The sequence below is a fragment of the Osmerus mordax genome, chromosome 15 (genome assembly GCF_038355195.1).
Source record: "Osmerus mordax isolate fOsmMor3 chromosome 15, fOsmMor3.pri, whole genome shotgun sequence".
Lineage (NCBI taxonomy): Eukaryota > Metazoa > Chordata > Actinopteri > Osmeriformes > Osmeridae > Osmerus > Osmerus mordax.
The window spans coordinates 7,404,808-7,417,985 of record NC_090064.1 but is presented as its reverse complement, the minus strand read 5'-3'; the positions used below and the strand labels follow the sequence as shown (position 1 = coordinate 7,417,985).

The window sequence follows — 13,178 nt, the reverse complement described above, 5'->3', positions numbered from 1 at the left end:
AATTGCTGTACAATGTAGGTAAATACAAAAATAAACATCCTGTAATATTTACAATTGTTATGATTTACATCATGTCAAACTCATGATGGAACCCATAGATATATATAAACACTAGATGTCTTACGGCGGAGTCTAGAACGTCCGCACATGGCGGCCATCTTGCTACAGTCAACTCGCTCACCCTTAACATTGGGTTGATGCTACATGTACTTTTTAAATGACCATAACTTGCTCAATTTTCAACCGATTTTGAAACGGTTTGGTTTGTTATCAACTTCAGAGATGTCGGTATGCCACTGCATACTTCTATTCTATATAAAAAAACATAATTATTCATAAGTATGCAGTGGCATACCGACATCTCTGACGTTGATAACAAACCAAACCGTTTCAAAATCGGTTGAAAATTGAGCAAGTTATGGTCCTTTAAAAAGTACATGTAGCATCAACCCAATGTTATGGGGGGGGGGTACAACCTTACAACAGTACATTCATGAATATTATGTTAAGCGCTTTTACAACATTTTGTCAGAAAACGCCATGCCTTATTAAGTTTAAACTGACCTTCTGTTGCAGCTGACAGTAATAGATTATGTTCAGACATAGATCAGACTAGTTAACAATATAACCAGCTAGCAAATCCTTTCATCATATTTGAAAATTACTTTTTTATTTATTGAGTGGGAGGAGTTAGAAGTGGGAGGAGTTAGAAATGGGGAGGAGTTAGCTGGAAGGTGTGACGCTGCAGACGGGGTCCTGGGTCTTAACAGGGGTCGACATCTGACCCTGAATGGGCACCAGAACCTGGCTCCACCTCTTCCTATCTTGAGTTAAGCTGCTGGACCCTCCGCTCGTGGTTAACCACAGCGGCAGAAGAGTCCATCTGCTCTGGGGTCGCCTCTCCCTCCGACACGGCCTCTGCTTGAGACAGCTGAACGTGGAAATCCCTGATCCTGCTTTGTATCTGGTCATTCAGTCTGCTTTGTATCTGGTCATTCAGCCCTCCTGCTGTTTGGGAAAGGGCCTGGATGTCATTCAGAAAGGCCTCGGTGATCGCCGTAGCCTGCCGTTTCGCAGTGACGGAGGCTCCCTCCCTTCCCTCGGAAATCTCTCCTTTCATTTCCCCTTTTCCTTCCGGCTCTTCTTCACTGGAAATGAAAACGACATCTTTTCTCCGGGCACACTGAACTCCCCCGCGTAAGACAGGCATCACACGAGGCTTTTCAGCAACGCTGAAAACAAACGTGAAGTCATCTTGTCCATTAAATGTTATTTCTACCACACGCTCTTCAAAGAACACGTTCTTTCTTTCGCTCGTCTTACTTCCCCTCCTTACTTATAAGCGAACACTATATGAGTTAATCACGATTCATCCTGACTGTATACAGTCATCCCCTAGCCTTCGTCCCTCTTTCCCTTCTTCCGGCTCACATCTTCACCAGTCTCTCTGACCCTCTCTTCATCTCCTCATCCATTGCCCTGATGTTCTCTGTGTCCTCCTGAACACGTCTACAGAGGACCTGGTATTCTGGAGAGACCTGTCGCAGTAGCCAGCGTAGTCCACATCGGATGGCCTTCATGCCCAGTGTCTTGTGACAGCCAAGCTTAGCAGAACACTTCTACAAGACAGGAACACATTGTAGATCTGAGATATCTAGACAGTACAGTTGTGTAGACAAGAGGTGGGGTGGTATACATCTATGATTTATGACAGAAATCAATGTTTTACTTGGTGAGTAAGGGGTTTGAAAATACCTTTGAGGAAACCAAATCCAAATGAGCTCCCAAGACTCTAACAAACCACAACTTTGGAGAAAAGCACTCACTACTACTGTGCATGGGCAGCCAGACTGTTCGACAATTCTTTCTACTACGAGATCCTTTTCCAATGTATGCTGGCTGTAAGCCCCCTGGTGGTCCTGCTTGTTCAACAGCCTGAGAGACAGAGAGAGAGACAGAGAGAAAGACAGAGAGACAGACCGGGGGGGGGGGGGTTGTTCATGTCACTGGATGTAAACATTGTGTAAACACAGTCTGCTTTACTAGCATACTCACAGAAGGACAGGTTTCCCCATCACATGAGGGTGTGTGAGTGTTTCCCTGAAGACTTTTTTGTTCTCCCAAAACCGAAAGTTATTGGCAGAGTCCACCACAAACACCAGGCCATGGCACCGGTGGTAATAGTCTGCCCACAGGGTCCTGAGACCAGGATCCCCGGGCAGGTCCAGCAGGGTCACCTGGTAGCCTGCCACAGGCATCTCTACCTCAGAGACACCAGAAGACTCCATCTCTGCCTTACAGACTCCAGCAGAGGCTCTCTGTCTCTGCTCTGCTGGTGTGCGCCGCGCAGGAGAAACCCAAGTCAGTCAGCGCACTGGTGCTGTTTACACATGCTGGAAAGGGACTGTCAATCAGTTTAGTAACCTGTAATCATTCGGAGTAATGACGTCTTTCCCGCGCCGTCAAGTCCAACCACTGACAAAGTCACTTTCCTCTTTTGAAACAACCTAAAAAATGTATAAAAGAAAAAGTTATGTATACAATAACAATAGGCCTAAATAGTGAAATTAAAACACATTTGTGACCTATTATCGACCAATCAAGCTCTCCAACGTTCCCGACCGATCAAGACCGTTTCTTCTGTTAATTTGTTAAAGAAGATTTTGCTGAAGCATCGAAAGTTAACTCATCAATATCACACCTCATTTTGCATGTATACCAAACTGCAGCCTAGTCTAACTTTGACATTTAAATTAATAAACAAGCTCTCAACCATAAGTTTAGTAGAATAGCTTTTTCAGTTTTCAAGCCGGACTGTTTTGATCTAGGTGACTAGTACCTACATCTCAAATGCTGTGACAACGTTTTTTACTTGTATCTACATTTTCGTCAAATTCCTGACGAGTGTCTAGAGAGCTAGCCCGGACGATAACAGGTCCCCCATATGCTAAACGTGAATGTAGTAGCTTTCATCTAGGAATGAAAGCTAGGACAGTATCCTCCTCACCTGTCAGGTAGACTGCTGCAGCCGCATCCCATCGTGCTACTCGTTCAATCAGTTTCCAAAACGATAGTGAGCTCCGCCGCTTAACTGCCGGAATTTATTGAGTTGAGGGCCATTGTGACGTCATAGAACACGTTGATCCAGGACAGGATCGGGACAGGCTTGTTGCTAAACAACCTTTATGACATCATATGACATGGTGTGTAGGGCCGGCCCTATAGGGTTTTGAGGGCCCTAAACAAAAACAGTGTAGGGGGCCCTTTGATTGGCAAAAACATTTTTTCACTAATGTTTTGGGGGGCCCCGGACCGATTATGTGTGTGTGAGTGTGTGTTTGAGAGAGTGTGTGTGTGTGTGTGAGTGTGTGTGGACTCTTTCCTGTCCCAGATGGACTCTCTCTAGCAGTACAGGCTGTCAAACTTCTGCTTGGTCACAGAGTTGTTAAAGTTCATGGAAAGAACACACAGCTTGCCTGCCTTGGACAACTACAACCTGCAGAGACACACACACACACCTAATGACTTCCTTATTTTGAACATGACAAATTATGACATCAACTACATTGTTATTTATATAGCCCTTTCTACATGATATGTCATAGATGGCCCAAGATCAACACATATAACCTAAACCCTCAAGGAATTATTATACAACAATAATGCAATTCCAATGTTTGGCCACTAGACAGCAACATGACCACGTCAGATCATGAAGGCAGACAGGGAGAGGACAGACTGCAGTTTAACCTGAATTGTGTGTATGTGTGTGCGTGTGTCACCCACCTGTGAATGCCAGTGACGCTCTCCTCTCCTCTACGATGCCCTTGATCTTCTTGAACATGTTGAAGTATTTTTGGTAGATCCAGTGAGTGAGGTCTCCCCCGTCATCCAGGACCTGCAAGAGGACCCACGGGCACCGCAGCCTCTCGCCTCCCTGGGCATCTCTCCACCTCACCTAGGCCCCACCTGGGGGTCCACCACACCTGGGTGCAGTCACACTAAAACCCTAACCGGCCAATGCTACAAGCTGGGGTTAGGTTTGGAGGGAAGTCAGGGTTCGGATGTGGAGTGGTTGTGGTTGTTGGACGCACCAGGTTGTGCTGCCAGCCCTCCAGGCTGACACAGTGGTCGATGCACCACCAGAAATCATCCTCAGATTCACCCTTCAAGGCAAACACGAGAGAGAGAGAGAGAGAGAGAGAGAGAGAGAGAGAGAGAGAGAGAGAGAGAGAGAGAGAGAGAGAGAGAGAGAGAAGGAGAGGGAGAGAGAGGTAGACGTGGAGGGGGAGTGGAAGAGATGTGTCTCAATTCAATTTCACACAGGACATAGAAGCAAACTGTGTTATGCACAGTACTTCAACACTAGTGGGCTTCTGCACTTTTGTAGGACTAGTTGTCTATGACTTTGAGCCCCAGTGGGTGGCAACCAGCAATGACAAACCTGAAAGGCATAAATCACGTCATGTTATGTCATTAGAAGGGGGCAGGGAACTGGGCCTCCCCAGTTGAGGGGTAGGTGGGGGAGAGACAGACAGGAAGGGGAAATAAAAGCACAAACCAAACAAGAATACAGAAAAGAGAGATAGATGATGGAGAAAAAATGACTGTCTGATTGTCACTCAACAGTCTGTCAGCAGACACAGTCTGAAAGACACACACACAGACAGACACACTACAGCTAGACACTCTGTGTGTGTCTGTGATAAGATGGGTTAATGAACAGAGAACAGAGCCCTTTGTGGAGACTTGGCACTGAGGAAATGGGAGTGATGGAAAATATCAGGTTGGGAGGATGGGAACATTTCTATTTGGCCTTCTAACTCCCTTCTGGTGTTCAGCTCTCAGTGAGCCAGCAGACAGGAGGGAGACTGGCATATTTAAAGACACACTGACCTCGGTTTTCACAGAGCTTAGTAAAGCTCACTCAGGACTTACCTCTGGAAGAGCAGGATGTCGATGATGATGATGATGATGATGATGCTCCTACGGTGTAGGAGTTGTCTCTTAGTAATGTGGATTAGTGAGCTGCCTACACCTAATAAAAAACTGAGCTGTGTGAAAAATATTAGGATATGTATCTTGCCATAGTTCATTCCACATTCCCCATGATGTACAGGGTCTAAGGACGGAGGCATCGAGCCTGTAGTTGCTTTCAGTCAAATTACAGATGTTTTTGCGAATCGCAGTTCGTACCCTTTAGTTCATACGGTAAACTGATTCAAGCGTCAATTTTTAAATAATCAACCCTGTTGTTTGGAAAAATAATTCTGTCGTGACATTTAACTTATACAAATATTTTTCAGGGGACTTTTAAAGCGCACAAGCGTCTTTGGTTTGTGTTTTCTATGGTTTAATGCATATTGCCTAAGAGCGCCCTCTGCTGTGTATATAGCATATTGCCTAAGAGCGCCCTCTGCTGTGTATTTAGTAGGCATGTTGTCGGATTACCCAACAAATGCGATTTAGATAGGGGTGAATTAGCTTTAAAAAAATATTTCAACATGGAACAGATTGTTGTTTTCCGGGAACATATGTCAAAAAAATATAATACAACGAGATAAACATGCACTTCAAACACATACACAGTCAAAATAGTCTACAAAATATGTTTCGTTTCAGAAAGAAATATTGGTATTCCTTTCTCAAGAAGATAGACCGGTCCGCTTTACGAAAATCTAAGCGGGAGGAAGTAGAACGAGTTGTTGTGTCTGGTACGGTACTGTACCCAACGGGCTCTGAAAATAATAGCAAGTATGTCCCAGGACAGTGAAATATGTATCTCAGAACATGAAAATGAAGCTGCATATAAGGCTTCAGTCTGTATGTTAAGTGCTGTAAGGTCAATTAGTTGTTAGTTAGCAACATACTGGGGTTCAATTGAAGTTAGATTGATAATAGTTAGTTGGCTTGGCTAGCCCCGTGCTAGCAACCCACACAAGCAGTCAGCTGTCCTTTAGCTGGCTAAACCCTTAATGTAATTTAGATGCTTATTAACAATTGAATTATGTAGTGCTAGGCTTGGTGCCAGATAAGATCAGCTAGCTAGCCAGAAAGACGGCATATTATTGTCTAACTCATAGTACATTGGGTAACTTCTGTGTCCTGTCCTTGCAGAATGGATTTGACAACGTGTCTGAAGTCACTCCTTCTAGCTATCCAACAATATGGGGACAATAGATCTGCTCAAAATACCGCCCAACTTCAAAAACAAGTGGAGGTAAGTCTAACTGATTAAAGAGAGTTTTATGAGCAGATTCATATCAGTCAAGTAACTGTGTGTGTGTGTGTGTGTGTGTAGGTGGTCTTAGGGCAGAGATGCGATTGTCTGCTGTCATCGGGTCAGGTGTTGCCCAGTGAGTGTGTGAGTGGGCTGGTGGAGCTGGCTGGGGACCCAAACACCAACCCTGCTCTTACAGGAAGCATCACTTCTCTGCTGGCTCAGTTTGGTAAGTTGACCTGTCTCCCTCTCTCTGTCTCCCTCACTCTCTCTGGGTCAAAACGACTCGAGGGCAGGGGCATGTCTGTCTACATAGAACCCCCCTGTACGTCACTATGGAAAAAAAAACTCTGCTAAATGAACACAATAGAATTTATCTTTGTTTTATTACTGTTGCTTGCTTTTTTCCACAGGTACACTTGCACTTATAGCTGTTCATGTTGTTTAATTGTAACTTGTTTAACTACATGCTCTTATGGTTCTTCCCTTTGGCACTTACTTTGGTTGTTCACAATGTGTGCTTCATGTTTTGGCTACTCGCGATGTTTTTTGGCTATCTTGTTGTTATGATCAGTGACCTATGCACTTTGTAAAGCTCTCTCTTGGAAGTCGCTTTGGATAAAAGCGTCTGCTAAATGAATAAATGTAAATGTAAATCTTACAGGAAGTATTGGAGATATTTACTTGTGTGTGTGTGTGTGTGTGTAACTGTCCCAGCATGTGATGAAGAGAGCAGGGAGGTGCTCCACAGCAGCTATAACCTGACCAGCACTCTGGCCTCTATTATCCACTACAACAGCGCCACCCCTCAGGATCCACTGGTACTGCAGGTAGGTACACCAGGCAGACCTACATGGATGTATTAACTAGTGTGTCCAGTGTATGGGGCTGGTGAAGTCTTTGCGTTGTATAACGTGTGTGTGTGTTTGTCTCAGTGTCTTCAGCTGCTTCAGAAGCTGACGTATAACGCACGGATATTCCACTGTAGCAACTACATTCATGAGCTCATAGCTTTCCTCATGACCAACATGTAAGATTCTCTCTCCTTTCTCTCTCTGTATGGATGCTAACCTTTACCGTTAAGAGGCAGCTTGTCACGTTCTCCTTTGCTTCTCCCCCTCAGCCAGTCTCATAATGATGACATCACCATGCCGTGCCTGGGTCTGATGGCTAACCTGTGTCACAACAACCAGTCAGTTCAGAATCACATCAAAGCTCTTGTGAGTCTATACTGTTTGTCTTTAAAGTTCGGATGAATCCATGAAACAGCCTACTCTTATGTTCTTAAATTATGTGTGTTCGTGTTTCTTTGCATGTCCTTGTGTGTGATTGTGTGTGTCCCTGTGTGTGTGTGTGTGTCCCTGTGTGTGTGTGTGTGTGTATGTGTGTGTGTGTGTCTTTGCAGAGCAATGTGAAGCCCTTCTACCGTACGTTGATCAACTTCCTGGCCCACAACAGTCTGACGGTGGTGGTGTTTGCCCTCTCTCTCCTGGCCAGCCTCACCCTGGGGGAGAGGGTGGGAGACAAGGTGAGGCTAGCCCGGGAGAGACAAGGTGAGGCTAGCCCTGGGGAGACAAGGTGAGGCTAGCCCGGGAGAGACAAGGTGAGGCTAGCCTGGGAGAGACAAGGTGAGGCTAGCCTGGGAGACAAGGTGAGGCTAGCCCTGGGGAGACAAGGTGAGGCTAGCCTGGGAGACAAGGTGAGGCTAGCCTGGGAGACAAGGTGAGGCTAGCCCTGGGGAGACAAGGTGAGGCTAGCCTGGGAGACAAGGTGAGGCTAGCCTGGGAGACAAGGTGAGGCTAGCCTGGGGAGACAAGGTGAGGCTAGCCCGGGAGAGACAAGGTGAGGCTAGCCCTGGGGAGACAAGGTGAGGCTAGCCCGGGAGAGACAAGGTGAGGCTAGCCTGGGAGACAAGGTGAGGCTAGCCCTGGGGAGACAAGGTGAGGCTAGCCCTGGGGAGACAAGGTGAGGCTAGCCCGGGAGAGACAAGGTGAGGCTAGCCTGGGAGAGACAAGGTGAGGCTAGCCTGGGAGAGACAAGGTGAGGCTAGCCCTGGGGAGACAAGGTGAGGCTAGCCTGGGAGAGACAAGGTGAGGCTAGCCTGGGAGACAAGGTGAGGCTAGCCTGGGAGACAAGGTGAGGCTAGCCTGGGAGAGACAAGGTGAGGCTAGCCTGGGAGAGACAAGGTGAGGCTAGCCTGGGAGAGACAAGGTGAGGCTAGCCTGGGGTAGACAAGGTGAGGCTAGCCTGGGGTAGACAAGGTGAGAATAGCCCTGGGGGAAGACCCCAACCTGCTGACCCAGACCGGTCCCTAACAGAGAGCTTTATAACCTGGTGTACTGGCTTCCTGGTGGGGCTGTTAGATCAGCTTTGACTGGAGGTATCTGTTGCTCTGTGTGTCTCAGCTGTTTGATGCCAAGAACATCCACCAGACCTTCCAGCTCATCTTCAACATCATCGTCAACGGGGATGGAACTCTGACCCGGAAGTATTCCGTTGACCTTCTGATTGACCTGATCCGGAACCCCAAGATATCTGACTACCTCACCAGGTATTCACTCAGATGAAAGACTTTATTGCTGCGTCTTTACGTTGTTGTTTTTCTCACTGAAAGTGTTTTATGCTCGTTGTTTTAATCTCTCTCTGTTTATCTCACACACTCTCTCTCTGTTTATCTCAATCTCTCCTGCACACGTCCTCTTCTGGGTGTGTGTCTGGAGGTACGAGCACTTCTCCGCCTGTGTGTCCCAGGTGCTGGGCCTGCTGCATGGGAGGGACCCAGACTCTGCTGCCAAGGTGAGGCGACTGTCCTGCCTCAGAGCTGCTCCTCTCCACATCAGCCTTCCACCCCCTTTACAAGCCTGTGTCTCTGTCTCTCTTTCTGTCTCTCTCTATGTCTCTCTCTCTGTGTGTAGGTGTTGGAGTTACTCCTGGCTCTCTGCAGTGTGTCAGGGCTTCGCTCCCTGCTGTGTGACGTGGTTTTCCGTCCGGCCGGGCCGCGGCTCCGGGCAGCAGGCCGTAAGCTGGGGGCAGGGCTGGACCCGGGGAAGAAGGCGGAACCAGGATTGGCCCTCGTCCAATGGCTGACGTCGTCAGTGGAGGGGGCGGGGCCATGCTGTCTGCAGGCCCTACAGCTGCTCACTGAGCTGCTGGAGGTAAGGAGGCCTCACTGGGACACACTGCAACTCTAACTGGAAATGTTTAACGCGGTGTGATGGTATTTGTGGTGTCTCCCTGCCTCTGCAGGAGGCGCTGGGGGCGGAGACTGTGCTGGGGTTTGTGGCCATGCTGGTGCCTGTGGTGTTGGGGCTCCTGAAGACACCAGACACGCTGACAGGAGACGCTCAGCTCAGAGCCTACTGCCTACGGAGCACACACACCACCGGGCTGCTGCAGGATATCCTTGTGGGTGTTTCTGTGTGTGTGTGTGTGTGTGTGTGTGTTGTTGAGCCCCCCCCCCTCCCCAGGCCCAACTCTTCCAGGTGTGTGTTATTCTGTATGTGGGTGTTAATCCTTAACCCCTTCACTCCTGTGTGGTGAGGACTCGTCCAGGTGTGTGTTAGCCAGCCAGCTGAGCCCTCAGCTCTGCCTGTCTCATGTGGAACACCTCCTGTCCTGTTGCCATAGCAACGGGCCCCTCACCAGCCCCGACTGTGACCTCAGGTGAGTGACCTCATCACACAGGTTACACACACACATACGGCAGACACAGTCTTACTGTGTGTGTGTGTGTGTGTGTTCCAGTCAGGTGTGTGCAGAGGCAGTATTGAAGACCGTAGAGATGATGAGTAAGTTAAGACAACAGGTGAAGGGCATGGAGACCAACTTCTACATGATCCTCCAGGTATACATACACCCACACTCACTTCCTTACTGTCTTGGTTGAAGGACGATTGTCTGCTGATAGGTATGTTTCCATGACATGACAGTATAAACCTCTCCCTCACGCTCTCTCTCTGTCTCCCGCACCCTCTCTCTCTCCTTCTCTCTCTGTTCATAGGACCCAAGGATGGTCACTCCCCTCTCCCTGGCCATGACGTCCAATCAGAGAGAGCGCGTGCAGACGGGCCTCAGTTTGCTGATAGAAGCCACTCCCCTTCCAGACTTCCCTACTCTAGTGTGAGTCACTGACCACAGTCACACATCCAGCTGTCCATTCATTCATGCATCAATCCATCCAACCAGCTATTCATCCCTCCCTCCATCCATCCCTCCCTACACCCACACGGTCATCAGTTCATCACCCTGCTGTATCTGTCCCTCACACAGTGGGTCGTGTGTTTGTGTCATTATTGATCGTCTCAGATTGGGCGAGAGCATCGCTGCCAACAACGCCTACCGCCAGAGGGAGGCAGAGCTGTCCGTCAAGCGTGTTGCCGTGTCAGACATCCCGCCCCCCCTCAGCAACGCCCTATCAGGACCCTGCCCATCCAGTCCCTCTAATCAGGGCATCCACAACTTGATAGAGAAGCTCCAGAACAGCATGGAGGTGTGTGTGTGTGTGTGTGTGAGAGAGAGAGCTTGTTTGTGAGAAAGAGCGTGTGAGTGTGACATAATGTGTGAGCCTAATATGCATCCCTGTGGTGTGTGCGTGTGTGTGTGTGCGCTGCAGTTACAGGAGCAGGTGAAGGACGTGCGCGTGTCAGAGATCATGGATGTTTACGAGCAGAAGCTGTCTGCTCTGGCGGTGTGTACCAACGTCACATCTCTCCAGGAGAACACACACACACACACAAGCAACCCTACGTGTTTTAGTAAGGAACCCTCTCGTCCTGTGTGTGCCTGCGTGTGTGTCTCTTACCGTGTGTGTGTGTGTCAGTCTAAGGAGAGCCGTCTGCAGGACCTGCTCCAGGCCAAGGCTCTGGCTCTCTCCCAGGCTGACCGGCTCATCTCTCAGTACCGCTGTCAACGGGCCCAGGCCGAGGCCGAGGTAACACACACACACACATACTGGTACTGTACACACGCAGACACAACCCTCCTCGAACACACTCTCACCCCTACACAAACACACCACACAGACTGTTATCTCTATCTATCGTCTCAGTGTGTGTGTGTGTGTGTGTGTGCAGGCGCGGAAGCTGGCGTCCCTGCTGAAGGAGGCGGAGCGCGGGCGGGAGGCGCTGCAGGGCGAGGTGGCGTCCAGGACCCTGGAGGCTGGCAGCGCCGAGGCCGACATGAGGGAGATCCTGCAGCACAACGCCCGCCTGCAGGCCGACTCCCAGGAACACGAGGCCCTCAAGGGCTCCTACAACCAGCTGCTCTGCAGGTCTCACACACACACACACACACACAGGCATACACACATGCACAGTAAGAGACACACTCACAGTGAGAGAGAGAGACACACACATACACACAGGGAGAGACACACTGTCGATGAGACACACACATACACACAGGGAGAGACACACACACTTGGTGAGACCTACACACCTACAGTAAGAAAGGCCCACGTTGGCTCGTGTGACCGGGCTGTGGTGTGTGTGTGTGCGCAGGCTGAAGGAGAGCGAGCGTCTGTTGAAGGAGCTGCAGGGGGCGCACGTCGCCCTCACCAAGCAGAGCGACGCTCTGAGGAGGACCCACGATGCCCTGCGGCTGCAGCACGACAAGTAACACACACACATACACACACACACACACACACACACACAGGGGTCTGGAGCAGTGGTCTTGAACCCTGGTCCTCCAGGGTCCACTCTCCTGTATGTTCTGGATGTTTCCCTGCTCCAACACACCTGGTTCAAACGAATGGGTCCCTATAAAGCTATGAACGGCCCCATTCGAAGAGGGAAACACCTCGAGCTTTTAATACATGAACACATGACACACCCTCGTAACTAAACGTGTCTCTCGCACAGGCTCGCCTCTGAGCTGCACGAGAGGGAGGAGCTTATCAGCGGCCTCCAATCAGATCTTCAGCAGAGAGACGGTGACATCACAGGTTGGTCTTCTACAAGTGACTCTGAAATGCCTCTGTCTCTCTCCTAACTCTGCCCACACCTTCAACTTGATTTGGGGGGATGTTTTTTTATAATTATTGGGATAAACTGCAGCATCCGAGTCCAAGACTCATTTCCCACTGGGGACCACAAAGTTTATCTATCTTAGCCGCCACCAACTAAAACGACTTTCTCTCAGGTCTGCAGGCTGAGTTAAGAGAGCAGGAGGAGAGGGGGAGCGCGAGAGAGAAGGAGAAGACGGAGCTGGAGGACACCGTAGACGCTCTGAGGAAGGATCTCCACAAAATGGAGATGGCCAGAAAGGAGGCCAGCATCCGGGTAAGAGAACCCGCGCACCCGTCTGAACCTCCAGAGAAGATCTCATTCAACCTCACTGTCGGAAACCCGCTAGGCCCACACTAAGCCTGTGTGTTTCCTTTCTGCTCTTCCCCCTCTCCCGGCAGGCCTCTTCTCTGGAGGTCCAGAAGGGCCAGGTGGAGGCCAAGCTCCAGAAGAGGGAGGACGAACTGAACAAGAACGCCGCCATGATCGCCATGATCCACAGTCTGAGCGGAGGCAAGCTGACCAAGGATGTGAACCTGTCGCTGTGACGCGACGCGTGACCTCCGCGTGACCTCCACGCCCACGGACACACTTTGGACCTCCCTCAGAGACGCGAGAAATGATTCTCAAGAATGAAACAATTCTCAAGAATGAAACAATTCGTTTTTTAAATAATGTATCTAATGAGCCTGTTTGGGTGTTGTTTGTCGCAGTGCTATGTATTGAGCTTTTTTGTCAGTCGTGCGTTTGCTTGTCTTTAAAACTTATCTTTTTAACAATCTGTTTTCGTCCCTGTTGTCAAATAAATGATTTATCAACTCTGGTCATCCATCACAATTGTGTGTGCGTGTGCTTATTGTGTGAGTGAGATGTAAGGACAAACACTTGACACTTGTAGGAGTCAGGACGGTTTCTAAGCATGTGCTGTGCTCGACTACATTTACTCTACAACC

General features: G+C 49.1%; 1 protein-coding gene across 1 annotated transcript; it reads left to right on the top strand.

The window, feature by feature from the left end:
* Positions 1–6,118: 6,118 nt before the first annotated feature.
* Positions 6,119–13,052, top strand: cip2a (cellular inhibitor of PP2A). Its single transcript, XM_067251313.1, has 21 exons — positions 6,119–6,220; positions 6,302–6,449; positions 6,938–7,050; positions 7,156–7,250; positions 7,344–7,440; positions 7,626–7,748; positions 8,626–8,771; positions 8,941–9,016; positions 9,136–9,375; positions 9,467–9,617; positions 9,748–9,883; positions 9,965–10,064; positions 10,221–10,339; positions 10,526–10,709; positions 10,833–10,907; positions 11,040–11,150; positions 11,293–11,489; positions 11,719–11,832; positions 12,082–12,164; positions 12,362–12,501; positions 12,627–13,052. The coding sequence occupies exons 1-21, from the start codon at positions 6,119–6,121 to the stop codon at positions 12,771–12,773; spliced, it is 2,697 nt and encodes an 898-aa protein (XP_067107414.1). The 3' UTR covers positions 12,774–13,052.
* The last annotated feature ends 126 nt before the right edge of the window (positions 13,053–13,178 follow it).